Source organism: Jaculus jaculus, chromosome 6, assembly GCF_020740685.1.
Source record: "Jaculus jaculus isolate mJacJac1 chromosome 6, mJacJac1.mat.Y.cur, whole genome shotgun sequence".
Classification (NCBI taxonomy): domain Eukaryota; kingdom Metazoa; phylum Chordata; class Mammalia; order Rodentia; family Dipodidae; genus Jaculus; species Jaculus jaculus.
The window spans coordinates 39,433,295-39,455,885 of NC_059107.1; the positions used below are offsets into that span (position 1 = coordinate 39,433,295).

The window sequence follows — 22,591 nt, forward strand, 5'->3', positions numbered from 1 at the left end:
GGACTGCACATGTCTCCCTTGCTGCCTTTGGTGTCCAGGTTGAAGATTCTACCACAAGCCCTCAACCTCAGCCTCCAAGAGGTATACTCTGCTTCTTGCTCAGAGGGGACATCACCATTTTACAACTTCCATCACATACAAACCAAGACCTGGACCAGGCTTTCCTCTGCCTTCTGACCAGACCTGATGCTTCCTACATGGCATGGTGTACCCTGTTGCTTGAAACTGTAAAAGAAAACTCACCCTCCCACAGCACCTGCCTCTCGTTCATCACCTAGTTGGTCCTATAAGTTAAATCCAGGTGCAACCCAGACAGGTCTTCATGCAAGAAAAGAGAACCTTGGCTACCTGTTAGTAGCAAAGTTGAGGACTGAGTTGTGAGCATGGAAGACGTCTCCTGAGTTGTCATGGAAGTGAACAGTGAAGGTCATGGTCATCCCCAGAGGTAGGGCTTCCAGGGCCTCCCTCTGCTGGGTGTGCAGGACAGGGCTCATGGAGATCCTCAGGTAAGACACAGGAGATACCTGGAAGACATGGTGGAGACTACACAAGGCACTGGTCTCTCCCCACACCCACCATCTAAGCAGAAGAGGATGGAGGTGCCTGCCCCAGAGTGGGTCCCCATCTCTAGGGGCTGGACTGACTTCAGAATGATGAGAAGAAAGGCCTTACTTCCCATACAGTCCCTACCTAGAGACAAGGTTCCCACCTCTCAACCTAGTGGGTCGGTTAACCCAGGAGTCAAAATCTGACAGAAAACAGATGATCATGCTCACCGGAAGAGCATTTAGGGCTGTGACTGTTTAGTGTCTTAGGAGTTGTCAACTCTTGCAGCATTCCAAATAGAAACAAGGCACCAGACCTGCCTTCAGGGCTCTGATGAGGCAGGGGGTCTCTGAAGCCAGGCCCCATAAAGGGCAAACATCTATTCTGACTCCAGGCAAAAAAATCCCTTCTGGCCAAAAACTGCCCTTAAGTTCCAACTCACTAACAGTGGTGCAGGGGATGCTAGGGAGTTCACACGATGCTTACATGCTGAAATAGGGTGAGCACTCATTCTAAGCCACAGGTGAGAGTCCCTGCTATGCCTCACCTTCAAAGGAAAGACAGTAACTAGAGAAACAGGCTGTAGCCCAGCCCCAAACTCCCAGTGAACTTATTTTCTCTTTATCCTCTAGGACTCAACAGCAGCAGCAGTGATGAGACAGGAGTGCCTATGGAGCAGGTATAAGCCAGGCAGACTGTCCCTCAGCTGCTCTGTGGACTCGAGCAGCCACTTCTGGAGTAGTAGGAAAGGTTCTCTGCTGCAAAATGGGCCACTGTGCACTCATAGTTGATGTGTGTTTGATACTAAACATGCTTCACGCTGGAAAGAACTAACCATTACATGGCTTGGGCAAGGGCTCAAGTTAGTTGTAACATCCATAATGTTAGTGGGCAGAGCACTGGTATGCTAGTCAAGACACTAGGACACCCACTGCAGCAGAGTGACCTCAGGCCATTCATGGACCTCACTATGTCTCAGTTTCTCCTTCTATGAATAAGGTTGGGTGGAATCAACAGTCCACAGGGATCTTTGGCTCGGACAGCAGACCCTGGTCTAATACCTCTGCCCCTGAGTGATTCTTGGGTAAATTCCTATCTACAACTTCTCAGCTGGAGGGCGAATCACTTCTACCTAGGAGGAAAAATACCACCTTTGAGTTCCTGCACTTATTTCTCAGAAAAAATGTGATGATCCTACCTTTACAACAATAATGATGGTTTGATTGGCACCAAAAGGTTCTTGGGCAGTGACTTCAAGGGTGGACATCCCAATCCCAGAGCCAGACACCAGAAAGCCCTTCTCATCAATGTGCACAACAGGGATCTTCTCGGGCGCATCCAGGACACGGTAGTTCAATGTGGCCACACCATCCCTTTGGGGACAAGGCAGATTTGTTTTTCAATGCAAGGTGGGGCTGGATACAAGGAGGACCCACTTCCCCACTGCCTAGGGCTTCCAGCAGTTCCAGGAGACAAGAGTCTGACTCCAGCCCGTGGCTCCTCAGTACCACATGCTGCTGTTTGCAGCTTCACCACTTGCCCACAGGAACTGAAAGCAGATTTCGAGATCACACACACCTACAGTCCAACAGACAGAAGGGTGACACTGTGAAGACTGAGTCTGTTTCATCAGTGACTTTTGTACAAGATCGTTTCTGTGGCAAATCCCCTCCATTTTACTGAAATAAGGCAGCCTGGGTAGTGGATGAAGCATGAGGCTTGGAGTAGAACAGACAGTTGTCCAACTCTGGGATTAGGATGTCCTAGGACTATAGAGGACAGGGATGCATTACCTGCTAAAAAGGAATTGGCAGGAAGCACATTATGCAGTACTTATATGTTCATTAATATGCAAGGAAAGGAAAGCTCTCCAGTCCTACAGACCTTCTCTAGTTTATGAAGTGTTATAGTCTTGTCCCTATTTTCTTCCCCTATCAATTCCGGCCTCATAACCTCAGGAACTCCTATATTCATCCTTTTAAAACACTATGCCCTTTTCTGGGCTCTGCTTGAAGGTTATACACTGCTTTCTTACCATCCTTATCCTGCTGTCCTCGAGGATGTCTCTTTACTGTGATCATATAGCCCAGCACAGCACCTGGCTCTCAGTTATTTCTGGCAAAATGAACCCTGTGTGTCTATCATGAAACCTGTACTGATTGTGCGGCCCCCACTTCACAACTGCCATCCAAGAGCAAATGGTTAGGAAAGGTGTCCCCCTTGAACCAAAGCTGGGAATGACGTTTGCAGACAGCCTCTAAAATAGCATTTCTCAAACCTCACTGTATATCCCAACTGCCCGGGGATCTTGTTAAAGAGAAGCTTTTCCTTCCTAGGTCTGGGGTGGGTCCAAGATTTGCATTTTGTCACGTTCCCCAGCGACGCTGCTGTTGCTGATTCATGGGCTACACTTTGAGTGACAAGTCTTAAACACACAGGGGCATCTGAAAAATTTAACACTTGCAAGTTGGTATTTTTTCCACTTTTAAAGACTGAATTTCAGCAGCACGCATGAAATGATTTTAGGCTACAGGGAGCAAAAGGGGCCACAGAAGGGCTGTGGATAAGCAGAGGAAGTTCATGGGAAGAGGGAATGCAAACACCGCTCCAATTCACACACACTACCCAGGACTCCCTGCAAGCAGTGTGGCTCCTGACGGCTCTGACAAATGACTTGTCAGAGGCAAGCGCAGCTTCTCATCCTCACCGAAAACAACAGCTGAGTCACGTACCTGTTTGTCTGGAGCTTTATAAACGAGTTGGGTGACATTAATATCTGTTCTGCTTCTATTTCAGGGTTCAGCAGCCGCAGTTTTTCAAATACCTAAAAAAAAGACCAAGCCACATTTCCTATGCCAACTAAAGTCCATCCAGTCTAGAATGGTAAAGAGGGTGAGCCACATTTCCTATGCCAACCAGAGTCCACACAGTCTAGGCATCTGCTCTCTCTAACAGATGAGCATGCTGAGTGGGGTGACTTCAAAGTGGTGTTAGCTCCTGAAATGTAGCCTGGGGTATGGTAGCCTTTAAGGTACAAGAAAAGCAGACAGGTTCATATCTGCCTATCCTTGATGGAAGCCAGGAAACAGCTTTTCCCTCTCTCTTACATAGAAACTTACCTGCTAGGAGGTGTTGGCCAAAGGCCCTGCTCAGCACTACAGAGCCCTGGATCTCACTAAGGGGTCCCTCTGTCAAGAAGCACCATCGTAAATCCTTTCTCTCATGAAGACATCCCACTTCTCACTGTCACCATCACAGAACAACCCCCAGTCTAACATCTTGGCCCGACTCCCTCTCTGGCCATACTCTCCCAGGATTCTGAGCACAGGGGTGTGCCCCAAACTCAGTCCTGCAGATAATGAACCTGATGTCAGATCCAATCTGATCCCATCAGTACCAGGTGCTTAGAGGCCCTGGATGGCTCCCAGAATCCAGGGAATCAGCATCATCTGGAAACTCTAGGTCCATTTTCTACACTATTCCTGGTGCCTACAACCATTTCAATGCCCTCTTGGTGCTCCTGTTCCCAGCCTGGCTCAGGGGCCAGAAAATGCCACACAGCTGCCACTGTGTTGAACTCCAAGTTCTGATCAGACCAGCTGGAAACCCAAGGCCAGAGCATTAAGGCAGAGTCTATATCCTGAGCAGATGGATGACCCTTCAAGAGTCAAAGGCTCAACTCCCTCCATACCCAGATCTCCACATCTGCAAATGGATTCTTTCCATGCCTGTGTGAAGACTGCTGGGATTCATGCAAACTGAGGTCAAGGGCAGCATTTCCCAAAGGGTGAATGGAAATCAGTCAGAGAGAAGCCTGAGGGGAGCCCAGGGCAGACAACTGAGCCTATCTTTACCCAAGCAATTAACTGGATCTGAATACACAGTGAAGGCATCCACATGTGGCTATTTTGTACCTCCTCTTTAAATGGAAGTGAATGGCAAGTGGTAGCTCACTTCACTATCTCAGACAAGAAAAGCAACAGTGCCAATGCTGTGAGAAGTAGTACCTGACCTCTGACCTTTTGGTCAGGCAGAGGCCAGAGAGTGGTGGGGCCTATGGCAAACTGGAGACCAGGAATCCACTGAGGGAGGCTTTGCTCTACCTGCTGGCTTCTGCCATTAGGTCAAAACACAGGAGCTTTAGGACAAGCCACTGGTTTTAAAGTAATAGCTACAAATGGAAGTTTTCTTCAAAGCATGAATGCACCAGATAAAACACAGCTGAGGGCTGGTTTGATTTACTCGGGTTCTATAATCTGTCAGGGAGGGATACCAAGGCACAGAACTATTCACTCATCTCAGGCTGACAGAGTGAAAGCTGCAAAACCCTCCTTCAATTCCTAGATGGGTGTCAGAGCTTACTTTGCTTTATTTTTAGACAGGGAGAATTTGTAACTAATGCTGGTACGTGTGAATCTGTATCTGAGCATGTGTACCTCTGTACATATCTGTGTATTCATGATGTCTGTGTGTATATACGTATGTCTATGTGTTGCTGTGAAAGCGTATCTTTATGCATGCACACACTCACATACACAGGAAGTATGTATGTTTGATAATCTGCTTCTGTCACTGGGCCCAGCATGTATGAGGAAGGGAGGGATGGGGAGGGAAAGAAAAGCAAAGCAGAGCTCATTTCTTCCTGAGGAGGGGACATGAGCCTTTTTTTCAATGTTTCAATTCAATTGCTTTCAATGTTTCTTTGAAGTTTAGAAAAGCCCAGGAATTATAGATCCTAATCAGAAGAAAGCAGTCCTTGAAGTGAAACATACCCTCTTCAAAGGCCAGTTAACTCCTCTGTTTTACAGGGGAGTAGGGGGCAGTTTCATCCTCTAAGCAGGAGGGAAAGGTTGGGGAGACATTTGGGGGACTGCAGGCTCTGGGCAGCAGAATGTCAGGCCCAAGATGAGTTGACTCAGGGGAGGGAACAGGCCTTCCTTCTCTTCAGTATAAGGCCTATCCCCGCTGACTGTGTGTGACCTTCACCCTTCATTTCCTGGGCTTCTGCTTCATCTACAAGTGGCAGTACCTGCCTGATGAGCTTCCTGCAAAGCTGAATTGAATTTCCTGAGTTGGTCAAAGTCAGAAAGTGGGAATGAGCATACCTACCTTTATTAAGAGTTCTGTAAGTGTCTATTAAATACCTATAGGTGGGCTAAGGCCATAGCTCAGTCTGTGAAGGACTTGCCTCACAAGCATAAGGACCTGAGTTTGATTCCCAGAATCCATAAGGAAAAGAAAAACAACAAAACAAAACCTAGGCACTTGTTAATCAGAGTTGAGAAGCAGAAATAGGCAGATTCCTTGGGCTTACTGGCCAGCCTGTCTAATCTAGATGGAAAGTTCAGGCCAGGGAGAGACCCTGTCTCAATGACGACACCAAATTATTCTCTGTGTACGTGCAGGTGCATATGCATGTGCGTGTGTACCCCCCACACACAGAATAATAAATGAAAGTGAAAAAGAATAGCCCAACTGAGACCTGGTGAGCTCTAGCCTTCAGCTGCCTGTAGCCCCTTCCATCAAGATGCACCCTGAACCTCAAGCTCAGAATGGTCTGCACTCCTTGGATACTTCACATTATTTCTGACCTCCAGGCCTTTGCATATGCCAGTCACTCTCCCTGGGCCAGCCAACCCCTTCCATCCTGCAGTGCCACTCCACTATGGAGTCCTGGTCTACCCTCTCCCTGGTACCTCTGGTACCCTCTGCACCCTGCCTTCCCTTTGCCTGCCCCTATACTCACCATGGGATATATTCCTCCATCTCCCACCCAGCAGACTGGGAGGTCCTCAGGGCTGAGGAGGGTCCTCCTGCATGACTCCCACACCCCAGGCCAGGAGCGGAGTCCCTGGCACTAACTTGACTTCTCACACATGGCTCCTGTCCATCTTACCTGGATTTGGATCTCATCTGAGAGTTCTTTGCTGAAGCCATGTAGCTGTCCAGCTGTGGGATCCAGAGCTCTGACTACCACCCTCAGCCCAGTCCGGCCTTTCACCCGGCCATGCACATTCATGGCAAAGTTGTACTGTGATGGGAGCTGGATAGATGCCTGGGAAGGACACCAAATATGTTTTCAGGATGGAGACCCAGGGCCCCCCAAAAGCCAAAAAGCCAAACTATTTCCCCCTGCTCTCACATCCTGTTCCATCATATATTCTCTCAGTTCACACACATTCCTACCATGATGCAGTCTACCATACTCTGGATTGACCAGAAGGCCTTTATAGGGCAGTGCTAATGCTAATGCTAATACTTGCTTCTGGATCTCCAAAACTGTGAGTTAAAAAAAACTTCTGGTTTCCGTAAAGTAACCAGCCTCCAGTAATTTGTTACAGTAGCAGAATACGGTGATGTACCTCTAAGCCCATCTGCAGTGGTCAGCATTTGGGAGAATGGGAAGGGGCTGGTGACAGGGCAGGAAGAGGCCGGAACCACTCTGAGCACACTTCAGAGAAGATGTGATGCTTAGCCCCACACCCCAGGGCTGGTCTGAAACAGGGTACTAGGGAGCTCTGGGTGGGATGTTTACCTCATGGTGACGCCCTCGCAGGTCCAAGATGTCCCTCTTGGTGACAGACCAGTGGAAAGTCAGACCTGGCACAGCATTGCCAAAAGAGAAAGGGCTCTGGCTGTTGGTGATCCCGGTTATGTAGACAGGCACCTGGAGAAAGAACGAAGCCAGGCCCTGTGACTCCCTGGTCTCCCTCGCTTCCTCTAGGAGTTTTCCCACCACCTTTGTACAGTGAGAATTGTGCCCAAGTCTTTCCTAACTAGACAAGGGCACAGGTTCAAGAAGGCTGGACAAAATACCAAACAATCCAAGAAGAGGCAAGACTACCCCACCCCTTGGCCCGCCCTAGGCTGTACACCTGAGTGGCTTTCTTGAATGACCTTGGATGTCAGGGTGCTTGCCATTGCCGCTCGCAGTACAGCTCACATTGCCTCAACCCCTCAGGCCTCTGTCCTAATACAGCAGGGAGACCTGGCTCTTGGAAGTGAGCATGATGAGATCCACTATGTCCTTCAGTCTGATGATTGCTGAGGCCTACCAGTGGGCAAAGGTGAAGGCAATGCGGCCAAGGGCAAAAATTGATGCCAATCTAGCTACTCGGGTAAGTACCAGCATGCTACATTTCCTCAGGTTCCTCTTTCATGGATCAATAATGTTCTGGAGGGTTGGGAAGATGGCTCAGCAGTTAAAGCATTTGCTTGTAAGGCATGATGGCCTGGGTTCAATTCCTCAGTACCCATGTGAAGCCAGATTAAGCCATGTGCACCAAGTTACAATGTATCTGGAGTTTGTTTGTGGTGGCTAGAGGCTCTGGTGTGCCCATTGTTCTCTCTAGAAGCCAGGTGTGGTAGTTCACACCTTTAATTCCAGAAATTGAGATAGGAGGATCTCTGTGAATTCAATGCCAGCCTAGGCTAGAGAGACGGCCTCAAAAAAAAAAAAAAAAAAAAAAAAAAGGTGGGGGGGAGACCGTCTCTACCCGCCACAGATGTGAACGGGCTTCTTCCTAGTTGTTCCTTCACACAACATGGTCTGACAGCTACCGAGCAGCAGGAACAGTGTGTGAAGTGCCATAAAGCACCCAGAGATGACTGGACACACGGAGGGTCTAATACTAAAGCCCTGTACTTTAATGAGAGACTGGTACATCCTCAGGCACTAAGGAATGGCTGTCTAAGCGGTGCAACCCTGGGAAACCTTCTGCTGTGTGTTTGCTCACTGTAACGTGGTGGTGATTCCGATCTCCACTTCGGGGCTGTTGCAAACACACAACAGTGCGAACGTATAGGGCACAAAGTAAGTGCCCCGGGCTCCTGTTGTGGGACAGGTGCTATCCTAGGTGTGGGAAGGTCTTGCAGGCATCAGTCAGGAAGAATGCAAACTCAGAACTCAGAGATAAATGCCATGCTTGTGCTAAACCCCCTGCCTTTCCCTGAGCCTCGCAGATGAACAGGGCCTGCAGATGAAGGGGCATGAAGGCCATTTCCCAAAAGGGTGCAGTGCTCTAGCAATGGTCTGTCAGAACCAAGATTCCGAGTCTGAGTCCTCCCATCCCACCAAGCACCCCCTCACCTGAGTCCCAGTCCTCATCCGCGTAATGGGGGCACGGATCCTCACTGCCCGGAGCTGCAGCACCTCCACCTCCACACGATCCTATAAGGAGCCCAGAGCTCAGGCTGGCTGGTATGTGTGGGAAGGACCCTCCCAGGGAAGGAGGGGTCTGCTCAGCTGAACACACAGCTAGCAGCACACTCACACTCGTCTGCCCAAGGCCTGGCTTGAGGGATGACTTACTCATGTGAAGCAGCTACTGCTTCCCCCACCTTCCCAGAGTCCGAGCTTGGTCCCATCTGTAGGTCAGCACTGCAGACTGGGGAGCAGTAATCAGGCTTTGCAAGGCAGCCCTCACAGGACAGGTCTCCAGAGCCTTCCTACCCCACACCAGCCTATCTGTCTCTCTGGTGCACCAGGGAATAGGGAACAAGTGTAGGAACTAAGTAGTCTGAGAGCAGACCTTATACCCTCCTTTATCCTGTGCTCTATATTCCAATTAACTGAGCAAAGACTGGCAATACTGACTTTTCCTTGGTGCTACTAACTCATGCTAGACTCAAGCTAACAAAATAAGGCCTTCAGCCCTTTTGGCATGTGCTCATGCTAAGCACATCTTCCTCCTCTGTCTTGTATTTCGTGATTTGGGCAAATGCCTGTTCCATAGCAGATTCTCAGTAGGTCTTCAGTCCCTTTCCTTCTCTTGTCTTCACTGCTCAATCTCTTGCTGGACCAATACCAACTCATGGCCTTGGGGTACTGATTCTGTGTCTAGAGTAGGACAGATGGACCTGGAAGCATATGGCAGTATCATATGGCCACCATGGATGTGGAAACAGCAGGCAAAGCCCCCACCTTCTAGGTTCAAGATACCTCTCAGGGAGTTGCTGGTGGCATAGGCTCTCTGCTAAGCACATGAAGGGGTTTTACAGTACCTTGTGGACTAACTGGAAGAGAGACCAGTGAGGGAGATGCCCCAGCAAGCAACAGAGGTCATCTGCAAAGGAGCTAAGGATGTTGGCCTCTGTCTTAAATCTCTAGTTAGCTATCCTAATGGCCACCTGGGCCCTGGGAGGAGAGAAACAAGCCAGGTCTTAAAATCACTATCCTTCTGCAGAGAGAAAAACAGAGCAGGACCTCCTAGGGCCTATCATTCCTCTCTGGATGTCTAGTGAATCTCGAGTATCACTGGGACAGGTTTTCATATGCTCAGTGCTTTTTGCTGTCTCCATCAAATCGATACACAGAATTGGGGCAGCAGCCTCTGCCATTCAAAAAGACTGTGGTTTAACCAGGATTCTTGGAGGCAGATGCAGAAACTGCTGGAAAAAGAAGCCAATCAATGGACTCAATGTCAGATCAAAGTCAGCCTGGGGGAACAAGGACTTGCCAAGGCCCCTCGAGAATGGCAACTTGCTGGTCCTGCAGGTGTGTGCTTAGCTGCTCTAAATGCAGAGGTGCTCAAGGGCTCTTGTGAGGAACCATCTTCAGAGTTAGGGACGGGTGGCTGAGACTTGAACAGGCCCTTGTGTCAGTCTACCGCACACGGTGCACCTAACGTTCTTCGTGACCAGGTTACAGCCATAGCTGGGAATGGGACCACAAGCAGCCTTGCTTAGATGCCTCTGTGAGCCACTGTAGCAAAGGACCTAGAGAGAATCCAAATGCCCTTGTTGTTTTTATCTTCAGGCCTTTCTCAGAAGTAGAGGACCACAGAATACACACTCTGGAAAGATTCAAAGCCTCTGGAGCCTAAGTTTCGCCTGCTTCGTGTCATTCTCACTAGTATAGGGCACAGAGACCCCATCAAGGAGAAGATGGTTCCAACTAGGCCTGGCCACCTGCTGGCCTGGAAGAGAAACTGGGAAAGGAGCCCACTGTGGCAAGGAGTCTGGTAAGCCACAGAGCCTGGGGCTGAGCATGAGGTCAGCAATGACTTAGTTCCCCTTCTCCTTAAATACAAATCCAGGTCTGAAATGCTGTTTATTGGTTGTCATATACCCATACTTTCAGTACCCACCTCTGAATTCAGGCACACACAGTCATACAACATGCCTTGGCCACGACCAGTCATTCCATCAGCCCACATTCAGGCCCTGCTGGCAACAAATAAATAAAAGGATCCAGAACTGTGGGTGAGGCAGTCCTGCACCAAGGCTCAGCAATGCCACAGGATGGTCACAGGGCACTAGATGGTCTCTTAGGCAAGTCATTTGCAAAGAGGGTTAGTGGTGAAACACACAGGGTGCCATGAGAGCTGGGGAGATGACCTAAGGCACAATTTCAATGGCTCCCAGCATGACTGCCACCATGCACTCCAGAGCTCCTGAAGACTGGGGTACTGGAGACCTTGTCCCACAGGTCTGGTAGAACCAGGGTGACTCAGCCTGCAGAAGAGTAACTTTGGGTCTGGGTATCCTCGAGTAGGCAGGGTTGCCTTGGCACAGGATGTGGGTAGGGACTTTAGACCCTCAGAGAACTTGTCCTTGGGGGCCAAACCCAGACCCATGGCATTGCTGACCACACCAAGACAAGATGCTGTGGCACTAGGATGCTGACCCCCAGACCTGAGGTTAACAGTTATCAGGGTACATGAGATACCTGTGAGACAATGATGACCTTGCCAGTCTCTGCATCCACCGCCTGCACGACCCCCAACACAGAGCCATTGCCGACTGTGAGCCCATGTACCAGCCCGGAGCTGCTCACTACTGCCACGCTCTCATTGCTCATGGAGAAGAGGATGTTGGACTGAGGCTGAGGACCACCCTCAGACGTGATCTGAGAGGTGAGAAAATAGTGGCTAAAATCAGAACCTGCTATCCTGAGCAACTTCTGTCTCCTCCCTAGAGTAAAGGGCAAGGGTACCAACAGTGAAGGCTCCCCCAGACAATCCACAAAAGAGACTTGCAATGGCATGCTTGGAACTCAGGCAGGCAGGCCAGCCACCTCATTGAGCCTGGCTATGTGGGTGGGAGTGCATTGCCTCTTAACCCCTACCTGCATCATGGCTCCAATAATCAGTGTCACCTTTCTGGGCATCAACCTGAATGGCGGGAAAACCTGGGTGTGGAGATAGAAGAGAGAAAGGTTGGAGTATGCAGGTTGACAATGGCCTCAAGTGATCACTTGCTAGGAAAGGCACAATGTGGGTATGGGTGTTGGAGTGACTGCTGAGTGAAGGCCAATGCACCTGGATCAGTGCTGGGAACCCCTGTAACCCAAGCCCTTAGCCAAGGACCTGCTGTTCTCAGGACTGGGTATGCTCTACTGTTTGTAAATGTTTTCTTTCACAAACCATAAGATCCTTGTAATACAGACCTTTAATTCACCAGAGCTAATAAATCTGGTGATGAATTTGATTAATCTTGGACTTACAGCTATCTCCTAAAGCAGTTCTCAAGGGGTGGTTCCTAACCAGCAAAATGCCTTAGAGCAGTGCTCAACTTCAATGGCTTCAGCATTTTTTTCTGATGAAAGGCTTATGGTAGATACTAGCCAGGGTGGACAAACCCATCTTGAAAAGGGTCCAAGACACCCACATTCTGGGTCTCCCACGAGTCCTTGCTTGGCAGGTATGTAAGTGCTCAGAGGTGAGTGGTGTGTGAACAGCTGAGACAGTGCTCTGTGCATGAGGATTAGTCTCGGTAGGGCTGCACTATTTATAGGCAGAAATGAATTCCTCAGCACCAGTAGGAGGAAGGCACACTTCCATCTGGAGGCATAAACCGCCTCCACTGCTCCACTGGCTTTGAAAGGCTGATCAATAAAGCCTGCCACCTCTGCATGGCCGAGGCATGCAGGAAACATTGGCAAGAGCCAACAGGAAGCTACTAGTGGGTATCTGGATATTCTTGGACAGGGCATTGCTGCCCTGGCTATTGGCTATGATAGGGGCACTGTGAAAACCACGACACAGGCAGTGCCACACTGTGAAGACCTCAGAGCTCATCCCACCCAGAACCACCTGCTCCAGGGGCTACCTTTATGGCCATCTCTTGCCTGCATAGCCCGAGGCTCACTGTCTTCCTGGGCCTGGGTTCTGATTCAGAACTGATTGCCAGGAGTTCTACATGAGCTGAAATTCTGTGCTTGAGCTTCACCTGGCCAGTATTTTCTGGAAAGAGTTCCTGCCTATTCTTTTGCTTCATGACCAGCAAAGCTCTTTTTGAACCACAAGGACTCTATTCCACAGAACAAAGTTAAGCGTTGTCCCTCAACCTTCCTCCTGGCTCAGTAGATAACTGCTGTCATGTAGACCCCTGGAGTGGATAACAGATGCCTTCTGATCAGAGGTAAGGGAAAGCACAGATCTCAGTGTGGCCTCTCTCCTCACAAAGATACCCCCAACCAGGACTAAACCCAGAGTAAAAAGGCCCAGCTTTACCTCGATCTGTTGTGGGGTGGAGCTGACTCTCTGGCCGGCTTTGTCAGTCACACTTGCAGACAGGCTGGTCTGGCCAATGGCCATGCCGTGCACAAGGAACGTGGCCGTGTAGTTATCCAGGGCTTCGTCCAGGGCCCTGAGGTGGGAGGGTAGTGTTGGGATTCCTTCTCCAAGGCAGACCTCCTGGAGAGGCTACGATGGGAGGCCCCCTCCCTGATCCCTGTAAAGACTCACACCAGTGTGACAATCTGTGAGGCTGCTCGGAGCGTTAGGTCCATGAAGGTGAAGTACTTGGCCAAGAAAGGCTTCTTGTGAAAGTCCAGCACACGGACATAGGCCTTGACTGCCTTCCCAATCTCCACCTGTGGGGGGGTGTGTGTGTCAGGGGCACAGGCTCAGGGATGGCCTCTGCATGATCATTTCCCCATAAGTGGCACCCATGGCTTTCGGAGATGGTATCACTAATCTCCAACCTAGAACTTGGGAACTGGAGACAAATCACCAAGGATGACCTCTGGGCTCAACCAGTCATCAAATTAAAAATAATTGTTTACTGTATACAGTGGGGGCCCGGCACACCAAGAAGCTTGAATTCTAGTCTCCTAATGAACTACTAAGCCGATCATGGAGATGAAACACAGCTTAGAATAGCAGCAAACATACAAAGGAGTTCACTGACCGAGCAGACATCTGGAGATATGTTGTACATACAGTAAGAACTTAAGGAAAGGAGGGTCAGACCAGTGAAGACAGAGATCCAGCAGGCATATCAACAGCAGAAGGAAGATAACCAGAGGAAAGCTGGCTGTGGTGGCACTTGGGAGGCTGAGACAGGAGGATTGCCCTACAGCTTGACCTGGGATACACAGTTCATCTGTCTCAAAAAAAAAGTACCAAAGGATGGGGCTGGAGAGATGGCTTAGTGGTTAAGACACTTGCCTGCAAACCCTAAGGACCCAGGTTCAGCTCTCCAGTACCCAAAAAAAGCCAGATGCACTGGGTGTGGTGCATGCCTTTAATCCCAGCACTCAGGAGGCAGAAGTAGGAGGACTGCCATGAGTTCGAGGCCACCCTGAGACTCCATAGTGAATTCCAGGTCAGCCTGGGCTAGAGTGAGACCCTACCTTGAAAAATCAGCAAAAAAAAAAAAGCCAGATGCACAAGGTGGTGCATGCGTCTGGAGTTCATTTACAGTGGCTTGAAGCCTTGGTGTGCCCATCCTCTTTCTCAGATATAAAGAAATAAAATATTACCAAAGGAATATCTGAGGCTGGGTAAGCTTTTACCTAGTAGTACTTGTAGTGAAGCAGTCTAAACTGCTTGAACATTCCTTTGTTAATTAACCTGTCATCTGCTCAGGAAAATAGGAGGCTGACAGTAACTCTCTGAAAGCCTAGCATCAGTCACCTCCACTATTTGATGATCCTGTTGACATGCAAGAAAAACCTAAGACTATGATTTATCCATAGTGTGGGAGCACTTAGCATCAGTAAACTTTACTCATTGACCTCTGAAGTTCCAGGGAATCTATAGCCTATGTTTGGGGGGGGAGGGGAAACATGCTCAGGAGGTATGTACCAGGCTAGTGAGTAACCTATGTGTGCTAGAGGACATGAATTCCCAAGTCAAGGCTGATATAGCCAACTTCAGGCAGGATTTACTGCCATGTTTTGCTGATGTCAACTGGGATGAAGAAATAACAGGGCTGTCAGCAGGGGCAACAGGAAGCAGGACCCAGGAAGAAAAGCAAAGAACGTGAGGAAAACGTCTCCCAGAGCCATATCATCCCTGTTTTCTGTGTTTCAGAGGGAGGACCACACAGAAAAGCTACTTACCTTATCCACCACGCGGATGTATAGTTCCTGAATGTCTGAGACATAAATGACAGCTTTTGCAGGGGCCGGGAAGGCCAGGCACAAGTCGTGGATCATGACGGTAGATAAGCCAGGGAGCAAAGGATGCACCTGTGAGGCAGAGGTGGCATGTCATAAGTCCTGATCTCTGCTCAGGGGACCCTGAGAGGCCATCCCCAGGGACTTTCCAGTCAGCACTTGAAAGTAGCAGGCAAGGAACATCCTATGTGTTCTTCCCAGCTTCTCATGAGTCCCACCAGCCAAGAGATGAGCTGGGGATGACGCATGTTAGTGCTGGATGGATCTCAGACAGCATTCGTATCAACTGCCCAAAGGGTGGTGGTACAGAGCAGTTGGTGGCTTGGAACACACACAGCAGAGTGAGGATTTAAACCCAAGATGCACTTCCTGTGCTGATAAGATGGTCCTGGTAGCAGAAAAGCAACCCTAAAGAGCATCCCACGGTGGTCTTGTGTCAAATTGCCCATCAGAGACTGGAAGAACAGGGAGACGGCTGGCTTCTAAAGGGACTTCTCATGTAATGTCCCAATCTGAACTCACTGCATCACAGAACTGGGAATAGACCATAAAGGTCACTCATTCCTGAGGACTCCCAGGGGCCCATTCTTCTCTACAACCCAGCTTGCTTGAAGCAGTGACCTCTTAAGAGGTTCTCAGCAAATGAGCAAATCTGACCTAGTACTTCCTAGTCTTATGGCTAGCAAAGATCTCCTTATAATCCTTCTTCCCCTCATGTAGCTCCATGGTATAAGTTGCTCTGCTCACTCATGCTACAGGTTCTGGCCATGATGTGTTTTGTGTCTGAGTTTTGAATGCAGACTTGATGCAACTTGTTATGTCACTTAGGCATGTGCCTTAGCTCTGCACTTTTTGAGGTTGGGCAGGCAGGGGCAAGGGGCTGAGCCCTGGGAGCCGTCTCACATCACTGACTGACTTTGCAGTCTCATATCATGAGGGGTGGCGGGGGGGGGGGGGAAATGCGTCTAGCAAGCAGTTTGTTGTTTGCAAAACTAGACTTTCACTAACAAGAACCTGTGGGAAAATCAGCAAACAGAACAGGACTTTCAGGTAGGGGAGGAGGGACCAGTAGGGAAAGGCCAGGATGAATAGCTCACAGGCAGACGTGAACTCTAGGGCACATCCACACAGGCCAGGTGGGTGTGGCTTATTTAATATGATGGCTTAAAGCAGATTAATAAAAATCCCAGGGCAGAAGTCATGCTTACATTCCAAACTGATAGCACTGAAATTTGACCTGTTGCCGTCAACCAGCAGGTTTTGCTAAGGATCATCATTATATTTCCCCCACCTCCAAGAAAGCTTGTGAAAAATCACAGGGAGGACTAGGAGCTTTCCTTGAGAAATGCAAGCTAAGGCCTCAAGCTGGGGCTCGTGCAGAGCAGCTGCCTTCAGGAGCCGGGGCTCCTTTACAGCGTGAGAAGACCACAAGGGGCGTCCACTGCTGACACTCACACAGGAATGCAGTGTGGGTTTTCCCTTCCCCTTCAAAAAGATAATTTTGAACATTTTAAAAAAGGCATAACATGGCAGTGGGGAAATCAATTTCTTTTCCACTTGGCTTCCCAAGGGATAGATGTCCAGCCACTTCTGAATGAGGAGGGCCATGTCAGGCTGCTGTGTAGGGAGCTCATGTGACCTAGCCCACCCCACACTCTGGCATGCATCAACTCAGACTGTACCTGTAAGAATGCTCTTATGGCTAGTGCATGGGGCTGCTTTAGAGACAAAGAGACCATACGTAGAGAAGTAAAGAGACCTGGCCACTTGCTGAAAGCAAAATGGGGACCTGTTCCCACTCACGAGACTGCATGTGGATCATGCTTGTCAGATGTCTGCGACCCACATGCTTTTTGACTGACAGTTGAGAGGAAGCTTATGATGTGAAGACAGTGGGGGTGTCTGGAAGGAATTCTTGTTTCAAAGTGTTAGAAAGAAGTGCCACTGGAGAACAGCAGCAAACACAGAGCCCTGGGGAAAGTCCTGTCATCAACTTGGAGACAATGAATGCATTACTGCTCATTAACAAACTGTGCTGTCCATTGAGCTAGTCAGGCCTCCTTTCCCTGGCCCCCAATCAGACTTCAGATTAATCTCCTGGAGGCCGCATTTGCAGATGACTAGGAGCCCTATCAATATTTCTGAACATCACTGTGGCCATTAGCATCTCTTTATCTCTTTCCTCTGATGTGGTCATCCATGGTAGCCAAGCCATGAACACAAGAGGGCTGGAGCCTATGCAGGGATGCCCTGAACTCATAGGAAAATCACTGTCACTGAGTAGTCCATGCTGAATAGACTCCAAGCACCCTATCAGGCCTTTGAGTTCCCTGGGTGGTGCTAGGGCTGAGTACTACAATATAATCCACAGATCAGCTTCAAAGATCACACCTCAGTTCAAGTCCTTGAGCTGACACCACCTATCTGCCTTGCCCCAGACAGACCTTTGCAGATGCCCTGTGCCTCCACAGCCAGCCACACATTTCAGTACTGAAGTGTGAGAAACCACTATGGCTCACTAGAGCCACCCTGCTCTTTCTCACAGTCCTATCACGAGCACCTAGCACAGTGATTGGCATACCAAAGGCACCGAAGCTTTTCTGAATGAACACATGGCAGAAGATGGCAAGCACTTAGCACACTCAGCTCTGACAATGACGTGGGCTCTGTGTGGACAATTCATGAAACATAAAGGAAATGCTGAAAAGTAGGAGATCCTAAGTTTACATAAGGTAAACATTTCTCTGGGTAAGCCAGCCAAAGAATGAAATAAAAGGTCCCTGCAGGGAGTTCTGAGGGTTGTGTGAGCAAAACTAATCAGCTTCATACAGCCCGGGGTGCATTGTGTGGGTACAAAGCTTCCACCACAGCTCTATTGTGTTACCACACCCTCACATCTCTTCCAATGCACATGCAGGAGCCATTCCTGAGTCTCAAACATGTATCAATAGGAAGAAACGAAGCATTGTCTAGGAGCTACGTAAGAATGAACGAGAGCGGCTGTGGGCTTTCTTGTCTGTGATGAAGGGAAATGAAAACGCTGCTAATTAGCAGCTGCAAAATGCCAAAGAAATGTGCAAATGTGTCCTTCAGAGACAACCCTTTAAACAAGCTGGGAGCACCAGCCACAGACCACCAACACTTAAGATTCTCCTGCAGGTTTGGGCCTGGTTTCCCTTTGAAGAAGGTTAAGAAAAGGAGAGGACAGAGACCCAGGGTCAATGTTCCACATGAACTGCTGGGGGAGAAGCCATGCTCTAGAGGCCTGCCTAGAAGATGCTGCTCCCCAGAGTGCCAGACATGCTGTAGGGGCTGTGTCCCACTCAACAAGAGCATGAGACACAGACAGGCCAATGGGCAGTCCACGTCAAAAGAAAGAATGGCTATAGCCCCACTGTGACCATATCTAAGATGGGGACAATGATACCTGAACAGAGGTGACCTGAGAATGGCAGTGTCTGAGGAATGAATAGGAGCTGAGAGCTTCCCTGGGAAACTCCAGCGCAAAATCCTATCTCAAGTGTCTCTTGCAAGGGAGATGGTCACTTCTGACAGGCCTCTAGCTCTGAAAGATGAACCTCAAGAACCCCCAGAGTCCCACAGCATGCACACACAATTCATGAAGTCTCACTGCTGCTGTGACCAGGTGCCAAGGGCTATAGAGGGGTTGTATTTGCTACTTCCCTGTGGCATTCTTTGCTACCTCTTGTGGACAGTAAGAAACAAAATTTTGTGGGTGCACTGACCATCATGAATTTCCTCAATATTAGGCACAACTACTACAAACCAACCTGGGGAAGAGCTGGAGAGGTGTGCCTGTAAGACTCCTTTAAGCAACTTGCTGTTTCTCCTAATAGAGTATGTCTGATGCTAGCTCTTCCTTAATTAAAGCAAATCCAAAGTCCATAAGTTATTAACCTAACACCACGTACATCCTTACAAGCAGGTATCAAGTTCTCAATCACCGGAAGAGCTACAAACTGACAACTGCATCAACACTGCTATGATCTGTACTACCACCCCTCTCTGTTGGCTCTGGGTATGTCTGTACAACACCAAATCTTGGCCCTACCAGTGTTGGATGAGAAGTGGGTGTGGTAGATAGACATCTACTCCAAGTGTGATGTTATCAATCTGGCAGCAAGAAGACCAAAACCACCTGAAAGTGCCTGCCACCAAAACCCTACCTCGATCATACTTCAGTATGGGCCTGCTCAAGCCACCTGTGTGACAATCTGGTAAAAGCATAAATTTACTGCTTGGGAGGGAAGATGAGAATCATGTGCTCAAGGAACTGGATCACTGACATCCAAAAGGCCAGGGTTGTCACTGAGCAGGAGCAGGGTTCAGGCCACATCAGGGGAGCTGACTCACTCACAGCCTGCTCTAAGGTCTGAGAATCAGATGAAACCTTAGCAGAACTGAGTCTGTCTCTCTTAGGAGCCTCCTACCTGCTCTCTGAGAGATAGAGGAGACATGGGAAAAGAGAAGGAAAAGACCTGGCTGCTCTCACCTTCATGCACACTTTAGGGTGAACCATGATTTGTGCTGTGGGCAAATTCTTATCTCTGAATGATCACCAGATTGCTCCCTACCTTTGCCTACCCCTAACCCTACTATAATGTCTCCAGAAAGATATTTTAACTCGTCCGGCTTTATGCTGGTGGAGGAGGCCAAGCCCATTGAGTGGCACTTCTTCCCCTGACTCAAGTGGGAAGGACACCTTTGAGTTCCTATGCTGAATACACATGATGGCATAGGAGATGGCTATGTGCAGGAGGAAGGCAGAGTGCTGGCCAAGGTTATTTCCTTTCGTGGCAAATCTAATTAAATGACAAAACTTTACAAACAAAGGGAAGGGGGAAGACATGAGATACATGGAAACAAAAAGTAAAAAGCAGAAAACCCCCATGTACTACCACTGAAAAAAATAAATGCACTTAGTTAATGAGTCCAATCAAGAGGCAGAGACTGTCTGACTGCATTTACAAAGGAAGTTTAGCTACTTATAGTCAACATTTTAGACGAAAGACAAATAGACTGAAAGGATAAAATATTTACATACCATGCAAACAACTATCCTAGGAAAGTTACAGTTGCTGCACTATTACACAATTAAGTTATGAAACAAAATACTGCTAGGGATAAAAGGGACATCTTATGAGTCGGCTGTTAGAAGAATATAGCAGTCAAGGTGATGTGCACCCAGCAACAGAATACAAAATACAAGAAAGCTCAAAGAAATGAAGAGCAACACACAATTCCACAATAATAGTTGCAAACCTGAACACTTCACATGCATTTATTTACTTACTTTTTTTTTGTATTCTTTGAGGCAAGGTCTTGCTGTGTAGTATAGGCTACTCTCAAACTCATAGACTCCTCCTGCCTTAGCCTCCTAAGGATTACAGATGTACATCACCACACCTGGCTTTAACATCTCACTTTCCACAGTGGATGGAAGAGTTAGGCTGAAGACCAACAAGGAACTAGGACCCATTGCAGACCATAAATCTTAGCAGCCCAGATGATAGGATTAAGGGTGTGTCTTTATTAGGTTATCTGTTTGCTTTAATCCCCACTCTTGCATAAATACTCTGTGCTGGTTTTGATTGAATGTGTCTATTGCTCAGTTGGATTTCAAACAAACAAACAAAAAATCAAGGCAACACAATTCCACCAAAAAATTACAAACCCAGCAGAAATGACCCCCAGAACCTGATTTAGATGAAATGCCAGACAAATATATGAAAAAAATGATTATATCTTTCAAATAAATCAAAGGAAACAAACTGCTGAAGAGAACACAGGAAACTAACTTAATGAAATAAGGAGTTCAATATAAGACATGAGTAAGGAAATAGAAATAAAAAATATCAATCAGAAATATTAGAAATGAAAAACAGAGTAAGTCAAATAGAAAACTGTAGAAAGTCTCATCAGTAGAATGGATCAAGGAGGGGACAGAAGATCTAAACTAGAAGACCAGGTGGCAGATCTAAATCAGTCCAACAAAGAAAACACTAATAAGAAAGTATGAATGAGAATTTCAAGATATTTGGGCACTATGAAAAGACCAAATATAAGAATTCAGGGTAGCCGGGCGTGGTGGTGCACGCCTTTAATCCCAGCACTTGGGAGGCAGAGGCAGGAGGATTGCTGTGAGTTCGAGGCCACCCTGAGACTCCATAGTGAATTCTAGGTCAGCCTGGGTTAGAGTGAGACCCTACCTCGAAAAACCAAAAAGAAAAGAAAAAAAAAAAAGAATTCAGGGTATAATAGAAGGAGAAGAATTTCACTCCAAAGGCATAGTAGGTATTTTCAACAAAATCATAGAAGAAAATGTCCCCCAAATAGGGAAAGTGATGCCAATACAGATACAGGAAGCCTTCAGAACACCAAACAGACAAAACCAGGAAGGACTTCTAACTGCCATATTATAATTAAATTACAAAACACACAAACCAAAGAAAATATATTGAAAAACACACAAACCAAAGAAAATATATTGAAAGCAATTAGAGAGAAAAATCAAGTCACATATAAAGGCAAGCCCATCAGGATGACAGCAAATCATGCAACACAAACTTTAAAAGCCAGAAGGACTTGGAATGTTGTATTCCAAGTTCTGAAAGATAAAAACTGTCAACCAAGATTATCCAGCAAAGCTTTCCATCAAAATTGATGTAGAAATAAGGATATTCCAAAACAAAACAAAAACAGACTAAAGGAATATATGACCACTGAATCAGCTCTACAGAAAATACTTCAAGAGATCCTTTATGCTGAAGAGTTCGAAAAGCACATACATAAAGAAATAGGAAAAAACAAACCATACTCAAATAATAGCAATACAAGAGAGTAAAGGAAAAACTGGAAGAACTACAAAACAAGAAGAATGGCAAAAATAAATGCACACTTTTCAATAGTAACACTTAGTATCAATGGCTTTAATATCCCAACCAAAAGACACAGGCTTGCAGACTGGATTAAAAAACAGGATACTTCTATTTGCTACCTCCAATATACTCACCTTTCCATAAAAGATGGATACTAACATAGGGTGAAAAGATGGAAAACAGTATCTCAAGCAAATGGGCCTAGAAAACAAGCAGGTGTTGCTATCTTAATATCTGACAGGGTTGCTGGGCATGGTGGTACATGTCTTTAATCCCAGCACTTGGGAGGCAGAGGTAGGAGATTCACCACGAGGTCAAGGCCACCCTGAGACTACATAGTGAATGCCAGGTCAACCTGAGCTAGAGTGAACCCCTACTTGATCCCCCCCATATATCTGACAGGGTAGACATCAAACTAACATTAGTTAGGAAAGATAAGGAAGGTCACTTTATATTGATTAAAGGAACACTCCAACAGGAGTACATTACAATTCTAAACATATATGCACCTAAGATGGGGGCTTACAATTTCATCAAATAAGCACTATTGGACTTAAGGTCACAGATAACACAAAACACAATTGTAGTTTGTGACTTCAATACCCCATTCTCATCAACTGACAGGTCATCCCAGCAAAAAATAGAGAAGCATCTGGGTTAAAAGAGGTTACAGAACAAATGGACCCGATAGATTTCTACAGGTCTTTTTATCCAATGCTACAGAACACACATTCTTTTCAGCAGCACATGGTGTATTCTCTAAAACAGACTACATATTAGGATACAAAGCAAATCTTAA

At 47.6% G+C, this 22,591-nt stretch overlaps 1 protein-coding gene across 1 annotated transcript in view; it reads right to left on the reverse strand.

Annotated features, from left to right (window-relative positions):
- The window catches only part of Nup210 (nucleoporin 210), a 106,341-nt gene that overhangs the window by 15,071 nt on the left and 68,679 nt on the right, over nt 1-22,591 (reverse strand). The window contains exons 21-31 of the mRNA XM_045152547.1: nt 14,837-14,965; nt 13,236-13,363; nt 13,002-13,137; nt 11,615-11,677; nt 11,216-11,395; nt 8,636-8,716; nt 7,082-7,213; nt 6,443-6,601; nt 3,279-3,370; nt 1,745-1,919; nt 349-524 (exon numbers count right to left, since the gene is read on the reverse strand). Of these exons, the coding sequence (XP_045008482.1) occupies nt 349-524; nt 1,745-1,919; nt 3,279-3,370; nt 6,443-6,601; nt 7,082-7,213; nt 8,636-8,716; nt 11,216-11,395; nt 11,615-11,677; nt 13,002-13,137; nt 13,236-13,363; nt 14,837-14,965 (1,451 nt within the window). The remainder of the gene's footprint in view (nt 1-348; nt 525-1,744; nt 1,920-3,278; nt 3,371-6,442; nt 6,602-7,081; nt 7,214-8,635; nt 8,717-11,215; nt 11,396-11,614; nt 11,678-13,001; nt 13,138-13,235; nt 13,364-14,836; nt 14,966-22,591) is intronic.